General features: G+C 28.3%; 1 protein-coding gene across 4 annotated transcripts; it reads left to right on the top strand.

Annotated features, from left to right (window-relative positions):
- Positions 1 to 837: 837 nt before the first annotated feature.
- Positions 838 to 23,007, top strand: LOC122528217 (myelin regulatory factor-like protein). Of its 4 annotated transcripts, none has more exons than XM_043653138.1 (17): positions 838 to 997; positions 7,347 to 7,553; positions 8,732 to 8,823; positions 11,549 to 11,862; positions 12,761 to 13,024; positions 14,654 to 14,832; positions 15,030 to 15,246; positions 16,976 to 17,134; positions 17,211 to 17,540; positions 17,680 to 17,939; positions 18,027 to 18,374; positions 18,519 to 18,690; positions 18,767 to 18,842; positions 19,887 to 20,008; positions 20,069 to 20,322; positions 20,522 to 20,750; positions 20,834 to 23,007. In XM_043653138.1, the coding sequence occupies exons 1-17, from the start codon at positions 873 to 875 to the stop codon at positions 20,906 to 20,908; spliced, it is 3,423 nt and encodes a 1,140-aa protein (XP_043509073.1). In that variant the 5' UTR covers positions 838 to 872; the 3' UTR covers positions 20,909 to 23,007. The 4 variants fall into 4 exon arrangements, with proteins under 4 accessions (XP_043509073.1, XP_043509083.1, XP_043509063.1 ...); XM_043653148.1 differs by having other exon boundaries at positions 11,549 to 11,871; positions 15,042 to 15,246; XM_043653128.1 differs by having other exon boundaries at positions 11,549 to 11,871; positions 19,890 to 20,008.
- Positions 23,008 to 24,328: the final 1,321 nt, after the last annotated feature.

Genomic DNA, 24,328 nt, shown 5'->3' with positions numbered 1-24,328 from the left:
GTTTTCGAGAAAATTGAGTTTGAAAATTTATTAAGTATACGTGTATTAAGTCAATTTTCAACGAAATATATTTAAAGTCAACAGTTAAAAACAATGAATTTTTTTCTTAAATGAAAAAATTTTATTCTTCACTTGTTTATACACGTAAAATATCCTCGTATCGATTATGTATCTGTGTTCTGTCGTGTATCTGTCGAAAGTACGAAATTAGCTAAATTCAAACATACTTAATGAATTATCAAACTCGATTTTATTCTTACCGACTTATTTTTTCATCTTCTATTCTTCGATTGTACCACTCTACATAAACCAGGATACGTGTAACTTACTTAAGAAAGAGATTTTGTAACAACTATAAAATAGTTTATACAAATGTGATTCATAATTAAATTTGAAGTTGTATAATATTTTCAAAAGAATCTGTACACTAAGATTAACGTCGTGGAGTTGAGAGAAACTTAAATAGAATGGCCAGAAATATAAACTTTAGTGCAAAATATTTCATATTTGCTCTTAACATATTATGAGGATAATTATTTATTTTTTTATACGATATTAAAGAACACGTTTGTACTATCGTTTTTCGATAATATGAAAATCGCGAAAAGAATGAAAATTGAATTAAATTTATAAATAAATTTTATATTAAAAAGAAATTACATTTTGAATTAAAATTGGGATGGAAACGTAAAATAAATTTAAAGAAAGGACAAGTCATCTTGACGAAACATTATAACGAAACATTCTGTATTCCGTTATATCTTCGCATTGTGTTCTAAGACATTCCTGGAAGGATATATTTAGACGAGATTCGTGTTATCATGATTTTTTAAGATCGTTGTCAGATAAGAATCACAAACAAGCAGAACCGAATGACTCTTGGATTCTTCGTATGTTATTCAGGTCGGGGCGATTTCGTCGGAGGCATAGACAATGAGGCCCTGGACTTCTCGCAGTTGGAAGATTTTATCAACAGCGACAGCGAACAACCAGCCACGTAAGTGACTTTTATTTCTTTCATACACTTTAATTTAAATGTTTGTATCTTGAATTTGTATTCCTGCAAAGTAACAAAAATTTCGAATTGAAGATTCAAGGTCGTTACATTTGAACAAGAAAGATCAGAGTCACGTGAAATTCTTTGATTTTCAGTTGGAAGCTAATTAGTTGATTAGCCAGTTTCGAGGATAGCTTGTGTTTGTGCGGAATTTTTCAAATATTTGAAAATGACTGCTGATGGGAATGATAAACTAACTAACGATTCCTAAGACGCAATGAATTAAACTTTAAACTCGCTTTCAAGTATTAGTAAATGAACTTCTATGTTTTTCGCATGGTCGCGATAATGATTTTAATGTTAATTAATTGACAGAATGTTAAAATTTGCTCAGACAAAATTGTGTAAAATCAAGTTGCTTTGATCGTTATTTAGTGATTAGAGGATTTAGGTTGTTTTTGCTCAATGACAATCATGTTTGACTTCAACGATGGGGAAGCCATCGTTAACGCCTACATTACGAAGACACACATGTGTAACATTATGCAAACAGATCTCCATTTCCAACATTCATCGTCGATACGTTCTACTTACCATCCTGTTTACATCAATTTTCGTCAATAATTCTTTCCATCAATAAAAATTTTACCCCTACTTTTAAATTAATCTCTTATATTTCTGATTCATATAACATACGAACCACACATTTGTAACTACGCATTTTGTACATATATACCGACAACGTAAATACATAAATACTCGCAATTATGTAGCTCAAAATTATAAAAAAATCTTCAATTTATTTATTTGTCAAAAATGTTATATAAAATTCAATAATTCATACAATATATTGTGTGTAAGTATATTACATATATATTATAATTACATATAACTACATACATGTATAATATACATATCTATATTATTTAAATCACAACTGATTTACAAAGAATATATAGAAAAAAATATAATAAAAAAATTTCAATTAAACTACCTTTATGAAATTAATAACTAGATTATTATATATTATAATATAAGTATGTAAGTATATTACATATATATTATAATTACATATAACTACATATATGTATAATATACATATCTATATTATTTACAAAGAATATATAAAAAACACAACTGATTTACAAAGAATATATAAAAAATATAATAAAAAAAATTTCCATCAAACTACCTTTATTAAATTATTAATAATTAGATTATTATATATTATAGCATAAGTATGTAAGTATATTACATATATATTATAATTCCATATAACTACATATATGTATAATACACATATCTATATTATTTAAATCACAACTGATTTACAAAGAATATATAGAAAAAAATATAATAAAAAAATTTCCATCAAACTACCTTTATGAAGTTATTAATAACTAGATTATTAAATAACTCGCACGCACACTATACATACAATATTCAAATCATTGACGAAGAAATATATGTAATTACTCCAGTACAGTTGTAAAAAAAAATTTCCATCCCGAGTACACACTCGAGCAAAATGATCGTGCGCAACCATATTTCTCGTAAATATTTCTCGCAAATGATTTTCAATCTACGTGTTTATCAACGTGTTCCTCCTCTCAATATTTATAGCTCACGGGGCGCTGTGTACGAAATAACACTTTCATCCAGTGCATCCGAAAACACGCGATAAAAACAGATAATCCGAAACTTATGGCCGACAGTGTACGCGCAGAAAACGCGCGCGGAGAAAAGGAAAAAAAAAAAAAGGACGGCGTACGCATGTGTCAGAAATGAACACGTACATTGTCGTTGGAGTACACTGTCGAATACAAAGTGTTGCACGTATATACGTGCACTATGTATAGAAAAAGCAGACAGATATCATGTGGTAGCGACCGCTGAGGTGTAATGATATAATGACAGAGACAGGCTGGACGGAATTGATGGGATCAGTGGTTGCCGCGTTAGGCCTGGTAACGCATTCGTTCCATTAAAAGCCCCGCGCTGATCTCAGAAACAGATTTCATTCACGGATCAACCGAATGGAAGCTCTTCACCCTTGATCCCTGTTGCGCCGCGGGTCAATGGAATTAAAACAGCTGGAAATCGTCTATTATAGCTTTCATTCCCTGTTTTATGCACGATTTTCCATCCAGCTGAACCTGTCGATGATTTGAGAATTTGGAGAAGTTAGCCTCGGTTAGTGAAATTTGGGAAAATTAATGTTTACTGCGATCGAAACCATTGGATACTGTCTGTTACAGTTTTTATTTCGTATTTTATATAAATAATCGGCATTTTGGTAATTGCGAGGATCTACAGAAGGAAATGAATGTTATATAAAATCCACCAGCAAATGTTTTGTCATAGAATATAAATAAATGTTTTGTGCATGAAGTAGATGGCGACTCATTTTCTATTACAAAACATAGATGTATTGTCGTGTCAGCGTAGTTAAGCACATGTTTTATTATTCTTATCATTTTATCGTTAATCGTCATAAATTGTAATAACGCAATAAAAAGTGATTACCTAATATGTATTTTGAATTCGAAATCCTATTCTCATTGGACACAAGCTTGATATCAATGAACAATTAATAAAACTATAAAGTTCTTAAAAATTTTACTAAATTTCGATAAAATTACGTTTCTAATTACGTTTGTACTAATTTTTTTTTGTAAAGTCACTTTAAACAAATAAGTGATCAAATAGGAATAGAAAACTACCTATTTCATGTATACAGTATTTTTTTATAATTCTCTAATAAATTGTTACTGACGAATTTTATGTAACAACTTTTTCTTTTCTCTATCTGTAGATTAAGACACTTTGTATAATTTCGCAAGAAATATCGAGTTGAAGGTGCTAAATATTTGAAAATTTAGAGAGTAAAATTTGGAGAAATTAATGAGGAGAGTTCAGTGCGATTGAAAACATTAGAAAACTATTTCCAATTTCGTTTTATTATACATATGAGGATCGTCTAGAAAATAATACTTTGTTTAAAATAATAATTTTAATGTATTTTGAAAAATTATCTTTAATTATAATTAATATATTTACTTATTTAAAATACTATCTTTACTTATAATTAGTATATGTATTTATTTTTTTTTTTTTTTAATATAATCGTCACCACCATTCAAATACTCATCGTAACATAAAAAGAATTTTTATATATTTATATATTATTTTATATATTATAAATTGCACTAGCATTTTTTAGCATTTAAAAAGTGTATGACAAATCATACTTCGTTATTCTCAATTCTCATTGTCAAACGTATGAAGCAATAATAATATTAATGATTTAAACACGAAATTTGTATCAATGTATGAAGAAAGCTAATTGTGAACATATTCCACTTTTTTATGTGGCTTTGGTACTGGATCCTAGATTTTGTGCTATATCTTTGTGAAAATAAATGATATTAATAAAATTTATATAATTGGATTATACAAAAGTAATGTGCACAATAGTAATTTCCAGTAATGATTCATGCAATAATAATACAAGTAATAATAGAAATTCGAGAATCAGAAAGAACATGACATGTGAGAGGCTTTTTTTGCAGTTTTACCATATATTTGAACATAATATAATATCTTGTTCTAGTGTCAATATCATTACAGTATTTGTAAAAGAATTTCTGTATTTTTTTTCACCACTAAATGTCGATTAAGCATTGGAGTTGTACGTGTCAATACTTTTTTGAATTTTTATATTATTTGTATTATTATTGTATAACTCATTATTGGAAATTGTGCATATTACTTCTGTATGTAGTAAATTAAACTAACATGAGATTTTACTAATATGTTATTTGTGACCCACTATACATAAACTGGAACATATCATTTTAAACTGGAAAAACTTACGATTTTCTAGGAACATTAAATTGAAACTGTTGAAGATTTGAAAATTTAAAGAAGCAGAGTTCTTTGAGGAATAATTTTTTAAAAATAAATTTTATTTGGGGAAATTGATTGAGTGAAAAATTAGTGTCATTAAAATTGTTGGAAATTGTATGTCGTATTTTATGTATTACCTGCGTATTTTATGTATTACCTTCAGAGTATTTTTAGGTAGCAATTGTTTAAAACTATTTTATTTGAAAAAATTAATTGTATCTTTTAATTACAGATTAATTGAAACTGAAAATTGTTTATTACGTATAACTTTCATTTATGTCTTACGAGAAAAATTCCAATCGTAAGTTTGTCAAATTTTCAAGGCTTGGATAAATAAGAACTTTTGAGAAGAGAGATAAGGACTTTAGGTTCTTTAAGTCTTTTAAGAACATTATTTATATAATTAATTTACATATATTGAATTAAATTTTATTTGGAAATATTAATCAAATGATTTTTATTACATCAAGAATTTGTTTAGATTAGAAGATTAAAATCTGTAGAAATTACTTGTTATTATTATTTCATTTTATATTTTGATATTTTCAATTCCGCAGGAAATTCCAGTTAAACTAGTACTTATTTTTCAAAAATAAATTATATTTAAATGAATTAATGAAATGACAATCGTTTAATCATGATTTCTGTTTTATCATGCTGGAGGTTATAGTTTGATTTTCTACATAAGATTCAAAGAAGTGAAAAGAAACTTATATAAAAATCCCAAAATGCGAGAAAACAGGTATTTTTATTCCCATTGTGAAAATAAAAATTTGGAACAAACTAAGAGCTAGAAAATGAGAAATTTTAAAAATTGAATGAATAGAAATGAAAATGATGAATTGTTCAATTCAGCTTAAGTAAATGATTTTGTAAAAAATACTTTTCTGAAAATCTATGCCATGATATCACGATATTTTTATATTTTACTGGTTTGTAAAATTTAAAATGATGAATTGTTCAATTCAGCTTAAGTAAATGATTTTGTAAAAAATACTTTTCTGAAAATCTATGCCATGATATCACGATATTTTTATATTTTACTGGTTTGTAAAATTTTATAATATATAGATTGAATATAAATAAAGTTATTTTTACTATCGTGAACGCGAGGTATATTTCTTTGGTTGTAAGGAATGCACGAAAAAAAAAAACTTACGAGACAACAAGAAAATATTCAATAGTAATTGGTATAAGTTTCAAGGATCCGCAGATTCGCGACAAGATAATTGCATAATTACGAGAAGCAATATAAAATTCAACGTAAATCGCTGTTTAGATTGTATTGGAATTCGTAGGGAAATCCCAATTAAGAAAACCAAAGGTCAAATTATCTCTTAATAATACGCAAGGTAAATATTGGTAAAAATATGTCATTATTTATCAATATTATTTTTATAGTCATCGATATCGATGAATTTATTAAGTGTAATTATCCTTTTCAAAGAGAATGAGGAAATACTAAATCTTCCTGTATTTACATACTTCGCAATATTTCATGCTAAAATAGAAAAACAATTTATGAATAGATTTATCATATAATTAATGAGGCAATAGAATGTTTGAGTTATTATATAGCAATTTCCTTCTTCATAATAAAATCATTTATGAACTTTTGATTCGCAATAATGCAAAATTAAACGTATATTTCTAAATTTCTAAATTTTTATTAAATAGTGGTGTCTCAATATCGTAAAATAATGTAACAATATAATATAATATAGTGTAATATGATATAATGTATATAATTCAATATTATAAAGTAATACAAATGTACTAATGTACACAATAATATAATAATACTTTTTATTAACTAGTGTCTCAATCGTAAAATAATGTAAAAATATATTATATTGTAGTATAATATATATAATTCAGTATTATAAAATAATGTACTAATATAGTAATATATTACATAATAATATAATAATAATTTTTATTAAATAGTGTCTCAATATCGTAAAATAATGTACTAATATACTAATATACTACATAATAATATAATAGTGATTTTTATTAAATAGTGTCTCAATATCGTAAAATAATGTACTAATATACTAACAATAATAATATAATATAGTGTAATATGATATAATATAATTCAATATTATAAGATAGTGTCTCAATATTGTAAAATGTAAAAATATATTATATTATAGTATAATATATATAATTCAATATTATAAAATCATGTACTAATATACTACATAATAATATAATAATAATTTAATATCTTATGCAAATCATAAATTTATAACATAACATAATACAAACATAAATATAATAAAATAACAAATAATAAAAAAACAATATAATATCTTGAAGTTTTTATCGACAAAATCAAATTTTTATTTCATTATTCTAGATTACTTACTTCGTTGATTTCGAATGAATGTCTATTTTTACATGTGTAATTGCACGGTTACTTATTTCATGGTAGGTATTTCGCGGATACATTGGCTCACAATGAGAACGGGGGTGGAGCAACGACGCACGGTCGCGTGGAGGTGGCAACCACTCAACAACCACCGTCTCGATTACCATCGCCGATTACCCAAAGTCATCCGGTCTCGAGTACGTGCACATCCGGTACCAACACCGTACCAAATGGTGCTGCTTACAAGGATCCGCAATCGTACGTTCTCCCGTAAGTAAGAGTTCATTTAAGGGCTGGAATGTCAGCCTCATGGATTGAGTCATTCGAAATCTCTCACAATTGAAATTCTTATAAATTGATACTAAGGACATTCTTTTTTTAAAGATGTAAATAATTTAACGGTCGTAATACAACCTTGTTTTTTTTTTTTTTTTTTTTTTAGTTTTCTTGTTATTAATTTTATTTGAAAATTTACCGAATTATTCTCTGAACTCAGAATCGAGTGGTAAATTAATACTAGAAATCTTTTTTTAAAAGTGATTGCCTAATGATTGCTGTAAGAAATAGAATTGTTTTTCAAAAGAATGTCTACATTCGTTATTTCCATCTTTAAGCTTATTTGGAAATGTCTGCAATTCCAATTTAATGACGTAAAAAATTAATACCAAGAATTTTTTGAGGATATAAATAACCAATGGTTGCTACGAAGATAGAATTGTTTTTAAACGGATGTCTACTATTCATTAGATAATTACTCGGAATCATAGCTTGAAATATGTTGTCAAGGTCATCATTCCGAACAACTTTTCCTTATACATATTACCGCCGCTCGATCTTAGTTTTCAAGATGTGCCTAAAAAATAAAAATCTTTTTATCACTTTTTATTTTTAATACGATGTATTTGTTATTAATATTTTCACTATGATTAAATTTATTCGTAAGGAATAAATAAATCACAATTTTTAATTACTATTTATTGTATATTATAATTAATTATAACTAGAAATATTTTTATCACAATTATTCGGTAATTAAAATTACATCGCAGACGAAATAAAAATGATAAATGAATGATCCATGGAAAAAAGGGGAAATTTCAATTTTAACAAACTCTTCACCTGATTTTGTCACATTGCGAATTAAAATTTTCTTAGCTTTATACTTATTTTTATATATGAGGAAATATAAAGTTATGACATTATAATATTGGAAAATAAATTTTCATTTCCTAAGAAATATTAAAACTTGATACTCTTCTTTTTTCTCGTGAATCTTTCGAATAATAGTAAACGGAGGAAATGAAATACAAATGGGAGTTCTGTCGCATAATAAATATATTATTAATGGTATTTATGCTCATTCATAATTGGTAAAATTACTTTACTTACAAATTAATTTCTTAATTATTTAGAATTGTTAAAAATTTTATCTGAATGCTTTGTTTCAGACATGCATTACCAGAAAGCCCACCCGATAGTGGCAGCGAACCACCATATTCACCGCCAGGTCACAACGATACACAACATGTACATTCACCGCGTAAGATCACGAATTTTATTCAAAAATTCAACTATATTTTAAGTCCAACGATATTAAATCAATTAATGTTTCTATTTATTTTTCTATATTTTATACTAATTTTTTACTATATGCATACCAGTAATATTTGGAGAAAACTCCATACTAAGTTGTTTTATACTTATTTAGTAGTTTCATTCATATCCGAACCCCTGTTTTACTCTAATATTCGAACGTTCTACTATTTGAACATTTCATTATTCAAACAAAACATTGAGATATTAGTAATAGATGTTTTTATACTGTATTACATTATTTTATAATTACATAAAGAAATTACTAAAATATAAGGTCACAAATACAAGATTTCACTAAAAAAGAAAAGCAATATGAAATGTTTAAGAATTTATGTTTATCATGTTTAATTCTATCATAAATCAACATTTTGTTTATAAATGATGAACATATCGTACATGTCATAGATTTCATTTCTCCGGGTGGAAAATAATTTTTTCACGTGAAAATTATGTGTTTCCTTATACTAAAACATTCGAATTATTTAAAGAGGATGGTTCGAACTACGAAAAAAATGTTACTGTATTTACTTATGCTAAAAATTAGAAAATTAAAAAAAAAAGAAAGAAATATAACATTTTAATATTAAAACTATCAGTTTCTAATATATATCAAGATATTCTATAAATTACAATTTAAATGATGATAATTAAAATAAATAAATCTATACAATTACACATGTTCGTTAATATAACATATATAACATGTAATATATATCTGCTTAAACGGAAATCAATATTTTAATTTTAACATAAATATCCTTATATTTTCAACAATTGCAAAAAGATAAAATCCAGTGTTAAATATTGAAACAAACTGATAATTTTCTTGATCTCCATTTGAACATATGCAATTTAATATCAGAAAGGTAGTTTTATTATCCAAAATTCAATTAACCATACACTTTTTTAATTTATTAATTCAGATAAGAAATACTATTCAACATTTCCATTTAGAATATTTATTTAATCTACATTTTTGGAGTTATTTATATTTTCGATTATAATTAAAATATTTTATGAATATTATATATATATACAGTGAGCAATCAAATGTATTCGAACGGCATGATAGAAAATAATTGATTATACAAAAATTGTATAATAAATTGCAATTTATTAAAACAAATTATTTTTATACTATTGTATATACATTTGCTAAATATATGCAAAGTTAGAGAAAAATTAAACAATAAGTAAACAAATTACATAACATTTTTCACGGGTAAGTACATATGAGACATAACAAAAGTATTCGAACGCTGAATTATAAACATTATACATTGTAAACACAAGACGCAAGGTCTAAATGTAAACAAAAGATCTTCAGTGTATTTCCAACAGTATTTGAGAGTTAAACGTCAACCTGTAATTCAAAATAATGAGTGGTAAAACATCAGAAACAAGTAAATTATTGTTGTATTGTACAAAGAAGGTAAATCATATAAAGAAATTGCTTCTCTTGTAAGCAGAAGCAAATCAACAATTCATTATATAATAAAAAAGTATAATTCGAAGGGAAATATTGCAAATGATCAAAGATCTGGGCGTCTAAAAAAATTAACACCGCGGGAGGAAAAAATTGCTTCTGCGTGAAATAAAGAAAGATCCGTTTACATCTGCTCTAAAATTGGCAGCAATGGTTGTTACAAACTTTAATAAAGAAATACACGCCCAATTATGTCGAAGAATGTTATGGAAAAACAATTTCCATGGTACAATCTTACGAGAGAAACCATATATTAGCAAGAAGAATAAATTACTTCGTTTAAAATTTGCCAAAGAGTATATAAATAAGGACATAAATTTTTGGAACACTGTTATTTTTTCGGATGAAAGTAAATTCAATTTATTTGGGTCCGATGGTAAGAGAATAATATGGAGGAAGCGAAATAAGGAGTTGGATTCAAAAAATTTGAAGTCTACAGTGAAACATGATGGAGGCTCCGTAATGGTATGGGGCTGCATGTCCGCTAATGGGCCTGAAAATCTCGTATTCATCGATGGAATCATGGATAAAACTAAATATTTAAGTATTTCAAAAGAAAATTTAATCAATAGTGCTGAAAAATTAAATGTGTCAAGAAATTTTTGCTTTCAGCAGGACCAAGACCCCAAACATACGACCAAAATAGTACAAGAATGGATCTTAGATAATGTACTCCGTACATTACCCATCCCATCGAACATTTATGGAAAGAACTCGATAGGAGACTTAAAAGAAATATTATAACGAGTAAAGATTCTTTAAAATAAAATGTCCTAGCAGCGTGGCACTCTATGGATTCAAGAGTTACCAAAAAGTCAAAGTTAGTCAATAGTATAGAAAATCGTCTTCGAGACTTGGGTTATTAAAGCCAAGGGTGAACCAACTAGATATTAAAATGCAATATAATCACATATATTGCATTCTATCATGACTATTAAAATTTCGTTCGAATACTTTTGTTATACCTTATATGTGAAAAATGTTATGTAATTTTTTTTTACTTATGGTTTAATTTTTCTCCAACTTTGCATACATTTAGCAAATGTATATACAATAGTATAAAAACAATTTGTTTCAATAAATTGCAATTTATTATACAATTTTTGTATAATCAATTATGTTCTACCATGACGTTCGAATACTTTCGTTGCTCGCTGTATATAAAACTTATATACAATTGCAGATCAAAAGGTAGCTCTTCAAGAAATGCTTCTTCATCATCAAGGCAATCAGGCAAATTATGCACCAAATTTATTACCGTCCTCGCAAAGGGCTTTAACATCTTCTACGGATTCGATGCTACTAACTCAAACTGTGTTGACGCCTCATCTCGCTCCAGGAACACCAAATATTCAATCGCAGCAGCAAATAGGACAGACTTTAGTACCTCTACCACACGAGCATAGTCCTGGTAACATGAACACATTATATTCGTCGCTACAATCGGCGCCCAAGAAAAGAAAATTAAGCCAGGATGGTCTTGTCCATGTGAAGCAGGTGCAACGAGTAAAATTTTTTTACTGTTACGATTATACTAAAATAAATAGTGACTGAAAGACTGTAGGGGGAAAATATGATAAACGATATCTTTATTAATATCGAGTATACAATATTATAATTTCATAATTATATTTTTTATTTTACAGGAGAGTAACATCACTTCTCATTAATGTATATATATATCATCAAAATTGTATTTTTAATTTTGATATTGACTTAATTTTCAAATTGACACTATATTTTTTTATCTAAAAAGGATCTAAAATATATTTTTCATGAATTCGCTGAATTTATTTTTAAAAGTTCTATATTTATTATGTTATATTGTTACCAAGTAACATAACATAATATAACTATGACATAATTAACATCAATATTCAATTAAATGAATTGATTATATTTTGTCCCTATAATCTTCATTTTCATATCAATTGCAAATGCATTTTCTACATTCTTAGAGTACAAATATACATAAAAAAAATATAGAAAAACGGTAAAATCATATAGTTATGGGCTTGTTTTATAGAAATGTTAAAATATCATTTTGAAGCTCCATATATCGTTTGATCACCCCGAAAACGGTGAAATTAATCATCAATAATGTGATTGATCTCAACCGTTACAAAAACACCAGATACGCCGGGAATAAGACAATAAGTAATGTATTATAAATAGCGTGCCATAACATTCATGATAGACCGTTAGGGCCATTACTTTATAAAAATAGAGTAATAGATTCATTGTGGACGAGAAGCCTAACGTCCTTTACGCAAAATAATTTTCGCGACTGAAATACTAAAAAATGGCCCGAACATTATGTTTCTTTTTATCACATCTACGTTGCAAGAAATTATAAAAAAAATTCTCTGCTCTGATATATTGTCGTTTTTTTCAGGAACCTGAATTGGGTACCGTGGAGCATAGCTGCAGTAGCAGCAGTGCAGTTATCGACAGCGACGAAGTGGCCGATAATAGCTATATAGACGCTAGTTACCAGTGCATCCGATTTCATCCCTTTCAGCAAACTTCCTGGCACGTTCTCTGCGATCATAATCTGAAGGAACTTCCGGTGCCTCATTATCGGGTCGACGCGGACAAGGGATTCAATTTCAGCAATTCCGATGACGCATTCGTATGTCAGAAGAAAAATCACTTTCAGGTAATGTTCAGAGAAATGAATATTTCAAAAATACTATTTCATGCCTTCTGTTATATTCTGTTCAGCTTAAATGAAACAGTATTTTAAGCAGGATGTGAAATTCTGGCAAATAAAATATTCTCATTTTAACGATCTGAATCGCGAAATAAATTATGTTATGTTAATAATTCAAAATATGAAATGAAATATTTGAGTTTAATAGTTTTTGAAACGTGAAATAAATAATCTTGCTTGAAGTATCCGGTCATTTCATAAGTAATGCGGTATTTTCGATTCGTTTTTTGTTCTAAAATAAATAAAATTTAAGAGTTTCCATCGTCAAGGTATTGAAAGAAATTAACCTTTCAATATAAGATATGTACCACTTTATAAAAGAAGATTAGGAAACTATTTATACTCAAAAATATGTATATGTATGAATGTGAATCATTATTTTCAGTAAATCATTATTTAAAATAATGAAAACAAATTAAAATAAATAAAATATTTCAAGATAAAATCCAAAAATTTTCAATATTCCTTAAGTAAAATATTAAATTGAAATATTTTGAAATTGATAAATATTTTAAAAACTGAATATTTTGAAAACTTACTCTATCAAATGAAATGTTTAATAGCTCAAGCTCATACTCGCATTTTAAAATAAATAGGTTTATTTACTATTTACTATTTAAAATAATATTTACTATTGATTTGCTATTACTAGTACTATATATAAATAATATTTTTAGTACTATTACTAGTACTATTTATAAATAATATTTTGACTGCTATGAAACATACAAAGAATTTAACGAAACAATACTGAATAATACTCTTTATAATGTTATTAAATTATATTGTCATTTAAGTTATATATTTTTTATATATTATTAAAAAATGTAATATACATATAATAAATTATATATTATTAAAATTTTTTCGACTAGATATTTATAATGACAATATTTATACGATAAATAAAATTCTAAATTGGTTCTTCCAAAGTAATTAAAACACTTTTCATGCTACAAAATATTATAGAGGGTCAAGTTGGTCTCCAGGCTTAAATCCAAAAACACTTATAAAATTCAAACGTCAATTGAGAGTTTGTTCTTTCATCAATAAAATATAATTAATGGAAAAAAGTTACAAAAAAATTGATTGACTTTTATTCAATTAATTGAATTAATGCCTCACAGTACCATGTAATTATAAAAATCTGCACTAAAACTCCACGGGGATTACAAATATTTATTACATGCTATTGTTTTTATTAAAGATGATTATACAAATCAAGCACTATATTTCTTAACTCTTGTTGCAAGGATTTTGATTGATTTTTTTTGTTTCAATATTAACTGTGACCTTTATAAAAGTAGATTCCAAAAAATACTTGTATTTTATAATGTAGTAATATATATCACCTATTCACGTTATTTTTATTTCCAATTTATATATACTTCTGTTTCTTAATTTTTATCAACAAGTGTATATTTTTCTTACACTGTTAAGGACTAGAAGAGCAGAAAAAAATAATCATATTACATTAAACAATTATTTTCAACAATAACGTTATTTATTATTGTTACATTATCGAAGACACTAGAAACACCAAATGTGATTATATTGATATGTAAATATCTTCAGATAACTTGTCACGCTCAGCTTCAAGGCGAAGCTATATTCGTTCGAACTGGCGAAGGTTTGAAGAAAATAAGTAGCTTCCAATTGCATTTTTACGGTGTCAAAGTCGAGTCTCCGACGCAAACGATCAGAGTCGAGCAAAGTCAAAGCGACAGGAGCAAGAAACCATTCCATCCAGTGACGTAAGTACACAGGCAACGAAAATCCACATGATCCATCAATCAATCAATCAATGTGCACTATTCTTCTTTCGTTTCACGTTTTAATATGATGATACAATGGAAATTATGAAGCAAAAACGTTTCGGAATCTTTGGTGCGAAATTTTAGCTAATCTTTTCCACGAAAATGATCAAAGTGGTTACGTTACACTAAAATAGAGCTGCTTTCAGGGTGGAACTAGGCGGCGAGCGTGTTACGAAGGTAACTGTTGGACGTCTTCACTTCAGCGAGACGACTAGTAACAACATGCGAAAGAAAGGGAAACCGAATCCAGATCAAAGATATTTCCATTTGGTTGTCGGTCTGCATGCTCACACTGCTGATCAAGCTAGCTATCAGGTGGTAGCTCATGCATCCGAAAGAATAATCGTCAGGGTAATTAAACCATCAAAATAATATCGTCTAAATTTAATTCTTAATTTAATCCGTATAAAAGTATCGCACAAATAATTTAAAATGCTTAAAATAATTAATTTCATTAATGGATAACATATTACAATATGTTGAATAAATGTATCGAAAGGTACGTTTACAGACGAATTCTTAATTTTTAATTTTTGTTACATGTCCCTCGTTTGTTACTGAACATTTAGAACATTTGGTAATTTCAGTAAGCACTCAGAGGAGTTGATTTATAGAGATAGTTGTAAATTTTAAATCCGACAGAAAATGTCGTAATAGAATGTTTAGTTAGTGAAGAAAAAAATCACTTCAATCTTATTATTTATTTTTATTTTATAGCTATACTATGGATATTTATACATTTTTATATTTTTCTGAATATAATTAACGAAATGAAATTTGTCTCATCTATCAAATATTACGACAAGTACTGTACTTTAGATAGTTAATACATATTATGCGCATTCTATGCATTCATAAAGTTTATACAAAGTTATTCATAAAGTTCTATGCATTCATAAAAGTATTTTATACAAAGTTATATTTATACTATTTATGATGAATGTTCAAAGAAATGTTCAAATATACATTATACATTTGAATGTATCCCTCGATTTATGCAAATTATCCGTTCCACGCAGTTCTTTTTTTCTTTCACGAAAAAGAACCGCATAGAAAAAGTTAATACGAAAAAAATAATTTAAAAAAACCAATAAATTATAAAAAGATTTATTTTATATATTTTTATAAAGAAATCAATGGCGAATCATATGTTAGTAAATTAGTAAATATTTTTAATATTTTGCTGAATTAAACTATTGTTTCTTACAAAGACTAATTATCAATACCTAATGGAAGAGGGGGAAAAGGTCCATGTAAAATGAGATCACGTAAATTGAAACTGCATATAAAAAGTCCGTGTAAAAAAGTACTGCGTTAAACGAAATTGAGTATCATACGGCACTAAAAATCATATGATCAACTGACACTAGTTGGTCGGACGATAATACGACTCTCGCGCGCGGTGTACTCGTTTATTAAGATGTAAAAAACCGAATGAAAATCATGATTTTATATAGTACATTATATATACATATTATATATACATTTATATAGTGCACTAATAAATACTGCGCGCTAAGCTATCAAGGAAGTTCCTCCGACTTTAATGCAATGTTACTCTCAAACTATCAAAAAATGCTCAAAAAGTGATCTATTCGATTGGAGGTAAAACGATTTCTTCCTGGTAAGCGAACTGTTAGTTATTATCCTGAGCTGATGGAAAATTGGAAAAGTCACTCTCGCTTCCCTTTTCATCGGTTTCGGAGGTTTCTGAGCCTCAAAGGTAGGGGCAAGTTGTTGATATCGTTTGTCAACTCTGCGCGGAGTGCAGTGCAGCATAAGTTTTGTTTAAATCAGAGATCATAACTATTATTAATCAGCAAGAACTATTTTTTTTTTTTTAATTGAAATGTCTTCGATTGCAAATAAGGTGAACAATTTTAAGAAAAATTGTTTCGTTGCCACGTTTTAAACGTTGCAAATTTGAACGTGATCATAGAATTTGCTTCGTTCGTTTCTCGATTGGTCGTATGACAACAATTTTGCCGCCGTACAATACTCAATTAACACACATAGGCTAAATCGAGGAATGGATATATAATGATTAGAAAGAAACTGTCATGAAATAAAAACGATGCAGGCAAGTAACCCCGGTCAATTCGAGTCGGAAGGCAGTGGCGTGGGCGGCGAGGGTGGTTGGCAAAGAGGAGCAGCACCGGACAGTGTTTATCATACTGGTCGAGTTGGAATTAACACCGACAGGCCTGACGAAGCTCTGGTTGTTCATGGCAATATGAAGGTAATGTTATTTACTTACGATACCCTAACAGACCTAATTAAACAAGGGAAACGTAGCTAATGATTAATGTTTACAGGTGACTGGCCATATTGTCCAACCCAGTGATGCACGAGCGAAACAAAACGTACAGGAAGTGGACACGCGTGAGCAATTGCGAAATGTGCAACAGCTGAGAGTGGTTCGTTACAGATACGCGCCAGAATTTGCGCAACATTCCGGTCTGGGTATCAAACAGCAAGAAGACACGGGTGTCATTGCGCAGGAAGTGCAGCAGATATTACCGGAAGCTGTGTTGCCTGCTGGAGACATTGTCCTTCCAAATGGCCAGAGAATCGAGAATTTTCTGCTGGTGAATAAGGAGAGGATATTCATGGAGAATGTCGGTGCTGTGAAAGAACTGTGTAAAGTAAGATGGTTATCTAATCTTTCTATCTTTCAATTTTCTTCTCTTCTATTTTTTGACTTTATATTCTTATCGACTTTAGCCATTATTATCTTAACTTGTCGTTAATGTATCGTTTTTGTGATTTTGTAAAAATTTCCAGGTGACGGATAGCTTGGAAACTCGCATAGATCAACTGGAGCGAATAAATAAACGGTTGGCGAAGCTGAAAAGGGGCGATAGTCTAAAAAGTTCGATTAGTACAATCTCTAGTATATCAAGTAACAAATACTCATCCTCTATCAATAACAAGACCACTGTACAGGGAAAAGGAAAGAAATGCGAACGGGAGGACGAGCTTCTCTGCAGCAATAAGTTTATTCAAATTATCATTGTTATACTTATCCTCATCATGGCGTTCTGGTAATTCAAATTTTATTATGCGCAAGCATATTCTTGTAACAAATTAATCGCCATAGTATTTAATCGAATCGTTTTTTTACATTGCAGCTTAGTGGCAATGGCGACGTTATATTTCTTAGAATATCAGAAACGTAGCAGCCTCGAATGGACCGCGGTAGCCAGCAATGGAATGTTGGCTATCAGACCAGCTCATCCTTCTGCAGCATCGAGCACGCCTAATTACGATCCTCGGTACAATTCGTTGTTAGGTAGTACATTATCATCCTCGTATACTAAACATGGATCCTATAGCAGAGGCTTGGACAGTAGTTTGTCCGTGAAGAGCAACGCGTTTTCTACGCAAGCGCCTCAGACCAAGCAACAGGTTTACTCTCAAGAAATTACTTGGTATCCTATTAGTCATTCTGGGCCACAATCAAAACTTGAAAAAAATAGGTTTGTAACTATTAATAGTTTCAATTTTCTAAAATAATTTCAAAATCAAAATTTTTATCACCTTATTATTGATAAATAATTATTAAAACCTCTGTTCCTTCAAACTTCATTATGAATATTTTAACGTGTATTAAATTATTTTAGCGAATTTCCTGGGAACTGGTTGGGTAGACATGGCGCCGGTGCTATTCCTAGTAACGTGGATGAAAACGATCAAGGATCGGAAGTGGAGTCATCTTTGAACAAGGGTCCAATTCCATTAGGCAGACCGTCGAATTGTCCCAAGCACTTCAGCGAATTTGAAAATCCTTGTCGGGTAAAGCTTTCTCGATTAAATCACTTGTTTCGTCTTATTCAGTATATAACATGTGTAAAACATAATAATGTTCTAGATATTCTGTTGTACAACCAAGATTCATCAGTTTGAGGAACCTCAACCTGATCATCCTCCGGAAAAGAAATCAATTTGTAAGTCGCACATTTCTTTCTTAAACGTATGAAAACGAAAATTATATATAAATTATATCAATGTATGTTAATATTATAATATTATAGAATATGTGTATCATAATATATAAGATGAACACGTAACTTGAATATCTTCGTTGTTTTTGAAGATATGAAACTTTCGTTAATAAAAATTATTCTGTATTAAGCTGGCCGTAATGCAGCAGTACATAATGATTTTTTTGTGGAGGAGTGGAAGTCAAGTCACTACCATTTTTTAAAATGAAATAGTATATTCTTTGATACATTAATCAACGCAGCACGACACTCTTTATAAAAATATAATCTATGTATGTTAATTTAAGAGATATGTTAACTCCAATTTTATAAAATTTATGCATAAAAGACAAGGACAGTATGAGCATAAGAATATCACTCCTGTCCCTCCTCATCTTTCATAGAGTAGATTTTACAGAAAATTAAAGTTAGAATATCTCTCAAATTAGCAGTTTTAAAGCACATATAGATTGATACTTTTTCTTATAAAGAATATCAAGCTTCATCGATTAATGGAACCACAAATGGAACCACAATATCATTCAATTTAAAAAAATAAAGATGACTTTGAAATGATCTTCAACTTCTCCAGCTATAACAAAATTATTACTGTCATGTCATATGTTATATATAGCCCTTTCTGAACAATTTTTATCCAGATAATTTTTCATACATTCAAGGTGATATGTAATATGATAGTTCATGTATACCTTAGATATTAATATTTATATATGAATATAATATTATATTTTTATATGTATAATGTAACATTATTATTAATATGTATATACATTATATTATATACGTGCATATACATAATCTTCAGTAAAATAATCTTCACAATTTTGTAGGCACTTCTGATAACTTAATGAAAAAATGTTTGAAACGAAAATTAATCGGTTCTTGCTTATTATGAAATAATAATAATAACAATAATAAATAAAACATTAAGAAGAAGTATTTTATTGTTAACGTATGTAAACAAGAAGATATGATTTCATTTTTTAGCAGATCACATAGAACAACCATTGAATGTATTCGAGGAAAAACGTAAAATAAGCAAAAGCTTCCAAAATGGCAGGCTTCCATCCGATCTAAACACGCAGACACTTGTAAAAGAGGTAAAAGAAGTAAGTATCAATTAACTGTGAAAATTCTACAGATGTAAAAAATGATTTTATTTGTCACAGAATAATTACAAATATCCGCCTAAAAGGACAAGAAGGGAAACCGGTAGTGGAGATTGGGCAGAAGTCGCCAGTAACGCTGCAGGATCATTACCACCAGAACCAAAGCCACAATTATGGATAGTAGCAGAAAGCTTCAATACTTCACTCGATCAAAAGTATTGTTCCGCGTCCTCACAGGATACACCGAATAATATATCTTGCATCATTCCTCTGTCCAAATATATGCCAGATGTTCAACTTACGTTACATTTCATGTAAGATGTTATATCCATAATTCTTTTACATAGTATTACTAATTGCAATGAAATAAGTAAAAATGTAAGTGAAAGAGAATGAATGTTTGATCTATAAGAGTAATAAAATAAGACACAAAATGAGCCAGGGTGCATTTAACGTACGTCGTCACATTGGAATGTTCCACATTTATGATTATAAATTTTATTTTTAACTCAGTGGGATGTCTTGGTACGGTCAAGTAGTGCAACAGTGCTCCTCCCCGATTAGTCCTGGCATCGATGAATCTTTAACCTGCGGCCGAAAATACACGATACAACAGCAGGCTCGACTAAAGATCGATATTGAAAGTAACAATCAACGAGGAGATCAATCTTTCCCTCTCGATGTTGCTCATTATCTTAGGAAAACGTTGAGGTTTCGCGTGCCTACTGTACAACCTCAAGAGGTAATTAATTCTACTATTTCAAATTAAATATTTCCTCTTATAAATATTGTAACTCCATTTTCCTTCTGATCTTTCTTTTGCAGAATATCTGTAAGAACAAACACGGTGTTGATTATTCAGAGTACACGTTGTACTTTTATCGTGACTGCGACGAATGATTGCTTTGTTAATGATTCACAGAGAATTTGACACGAAGAGTTTACATTTCTTTTCGAACAATCGTTGAATATTTATACAGCAGGACCTACTTGCAGCTTCGTAACATATTCCGTCTCCATTTAGTCTCAAACTATGAAATTATATATATATATATATTTGCTAATATATCTATATATACATATCAAATAAATCTATAATTGTATTTTATATGTTATTACGGTGTACCGTGTAGCGTGAAGACTATGATGATCAATAGGAACGAATAGGTCTCACAGACTCAAGCAGTAAATATAATGAAATTTATAATTTTCATTTCGACGTTAGAAATAGTATACGTGCTCTTTTGCATTGAAAGCATATGAATGTTAGTTGATGGGTGGCAATTTAAAGTTTTCATTACTTTTTTTTTTATAGAAAACATGAAAACATGGTAACCACGACACTGTAACATATTGTACAAAATGAATTAAATTTAACGATTAAATTTTCAAGATGGCTCAATGCACATATAATACTTGTATATATACTTATATATATAAATTTCTTTCTTTTTTTGGAAATAAGAGTATTCCAAAATCACACCCATCAACTATTATTAAGAATCAACATGTGGTTTCAATTAACTTTATATTATTTATATACTCATGTACAAAAAATATTATAATTATCATTAATTATTATTATTATCAAACAAATATTCATACTACATTAAAAGGAAAAAAATTTAAGGATCGATATTCCAGTCAAATTTTGGAATTAATTTATCAAATATATTTTACATATACATAGTCTATATATATTTTATTTCATTATTAATCTTTGTCTTATAAAGGCAAAACATATCACAAACGAAGCTAGAAAAATAACAAATAGTATATTCTCAACAAAATGAAGAATTTTAGTGACTCAGAGATTATAAAGATTTTCAACTAATTACGAACAATTGATCGAGAAATGTCTATTTGTTAAAAGTGTACAAAGCAATAATCGATAAACTCTTTATTGACTTTCTTCTTAAGATCTTGATCTTGCTTGATCTTGAATTTCATTCGAATTCGATTGAATATCACAGAATTTCAAGTTCCTAAAAAAAAAAAGATATTTGTATGATAATTGTCCATCGTATAGAATTAGTTACATACACTTTATTTGCACCTATTCTCTAAGCAGTTTATTCATTGCATGCGAGCAGATCGTCACTATTCACATCGAATCATTATTATCGCTATCACTATTATCGTTGCTAAATACAATATCTGATAAAATTATTATTATTATTATTACGATCTGTAATTAAATTCAAATTTAATCATCTTTCTATTCACGGGATTCCAAGTACTATTTTATTAGTAGTTGTCTTACATCTAGAAATCTCAAGAAAAGAAAATGATAATTATGTACATATCTATAAATATACAGAGTGTTAAAAAATCCTATCGTCAAATTTCAAGGACATACAGTAATTATCAAAATAAGCAACAAATCTTTAATTTAAATCCAGTTTGGCAAAGGTGATTAGTTTCAAAGTCATAGAATGTTGTCAATTATGAGTCTCTAACAAAATAATAAATCCATTGTAATGTAAAAACGACAAAATGTGTTTATTGCTGCTTAACACTAGAACTGACAAAGTGATCAAATGTATAAGTGAAAGCTTGTGAATTCCATTGTATATAAAGTTTCCTCATTTTTTTACTTTATATCTCTGATAGAAATTTTATGTTTTTGATAAAAATGTCGATAATTCTAGTACTATGATATCATATGTTTATCTGCGATTATATAGTACTGTATTATGTATCCGATTTTATAATAATTGATCATGAATAGTCAGTAATTCGATGAACACGCAATAGAATCTATATTCTGTTAGAGGTTTGTAATTGAAACTATTATGTAACTATCACAGCAATGATAGTTTGTGCTCGTTTTTGTTAAGATCCTTCACTTGTTTTTATAATTTTTAATTAAATGTATGCTCGTAAGATTTGGATGCTCCACTTTTCAGTATATTTACATCTCTGGTCAGAAATTTCAATCATATTTCCATTTGTAAAGCTAAGTTTCTAATTTATTTTGCTCTCGAGTAAAAAGAGTTTTTAAAAAAAACGGAATCTCATCTGTTTCCAATTCTTGAGTTCAATGAATCATATAAAGATTTGGCCAGTTATGTATATATACAGCATATCCTGTAACTTAGTATTCAAACTTTTTTGTTTTTATAAATAAAAATAAAATTAAAATATCATGTAACGAAAAGTTCTTAAATGTTTCATAGTATAACAAAAGGTATAACAAAAATAATGAAATATAACAAATAGATCTTTTATTTTAACACAGAATAGAACAAGATGCAGAGATATTTATGAAAAGATTTCTACTTATGGGAAACTACAGAAGCAAAAGCCTACACAGAAATATCTACAGAAGACAAATTGACTACTAAGAATCAAATGAGTGAAGAAAAAAAAATTCGACAAAATTATTATGAAATTCGGTTTACAATAAATTCAATATCAATTTTGCATTGATAAATGGAATAATTCAAAATGTATATACAAGTATGTACAGCTTTACGTTTCATACGTAATATTTTTTTTTACATTTTGCTACATGATATTTTAATCTTATTTGATATGGCAAAGTTTAGACGAACTGAAATACGGGACACTCTGTATAAATATCTTCAGTACATCATTTACGTTAAATAACTAACATAATTTATCATAATTTCTTTGAAACAAAATTTCATTTCTTTGAAAGCGTATTCCTTTAATTTTATATTTATATTAATATATGCGATCGAAACGCGGTCCATACTTCTGCCGTCCATACGTTTTCCTTACGCGAAGACATTTTATTGTAAGTTTTAAATGAATATTTACAAATATTCATATATACATATATATATATTTTTACAGAGAAAATATGAGCTCATACGCACGAGCTTATGCACGTATTACTTTTTCATGTATGTGTATCGTGTAAAAAGAGGATAATAGTATTGTACAGTAATTATATGTAATGATACGCGTATTATACACGCAGATATACACGCAATATTATACACATTGAAGCATTAGAAATCTTATTTAGAACGTAAAATAGTTAAGAAAATTTCGACGACATTTCCCATAACATTATTTCATTTACAGTTTCATGTTCTAATTCTTTATATATATATATATATATATATTTTTTTTTCTTGCTTTTGTTTCCATAAAATAATTACAAACATGCGAAAAAATTTTTCAAGAATAAAATAAAAATAATAGTCGTATTTCGACTATTAATATTATTGTCTAATATATATATATATATATATATACATACGTTTAATATAAACATATTATAGTGTATATTGTAGTGACATTAATTTTGGTGAATAATTGTTCAAATATTTCCATTTTATACAAAAT

Source organism: Frieseomelitta varia, unplaced genomic scaffold, assembly GCF_011392965.1.
Source record: "Frieseomelitta varia isolate USP_RPSP 00005682 unplaced genomic scaffold, Fvar_1.2 scaffold_105, whole genome shotgun sequence".
Classification (NCBI taxonomy): Eukaryota; Metazoa; Arthropoda; class Insecta; order Hymenoptera; family Apidae; genus Frieseomelitta; species Frieseomelitta varia.
Note: the sequence above shows the minus strand (reverse complement) of the source record. Positions and strands in the feature narration are given on the sequence as shown.

Excerpts from the sequence above, each read along its gene's own strand:
- LOC122528217 (XM_043653119.1), top strand. The coding sequence starts at position 873 with ATGACTCTTGGATTCTTCGTATGTTATTCAGGTCGGGGCGATTTCGTC. Across the intron at positions 998-7,346 it reads GACAGCGAACAACCAGCCAC|GTATTTCGCGGATACATTGG; the intron begins GTAAGTGACTTT and ends ATTTCATGGTAG. Across the intron at positions 17,135-17,210 it reads TTGTTCATGGCAATATGAAG|GTGACTGGCCATATTGTCCA; the intron begins GTAATGTTATTT and ends TAATGTTTACAG.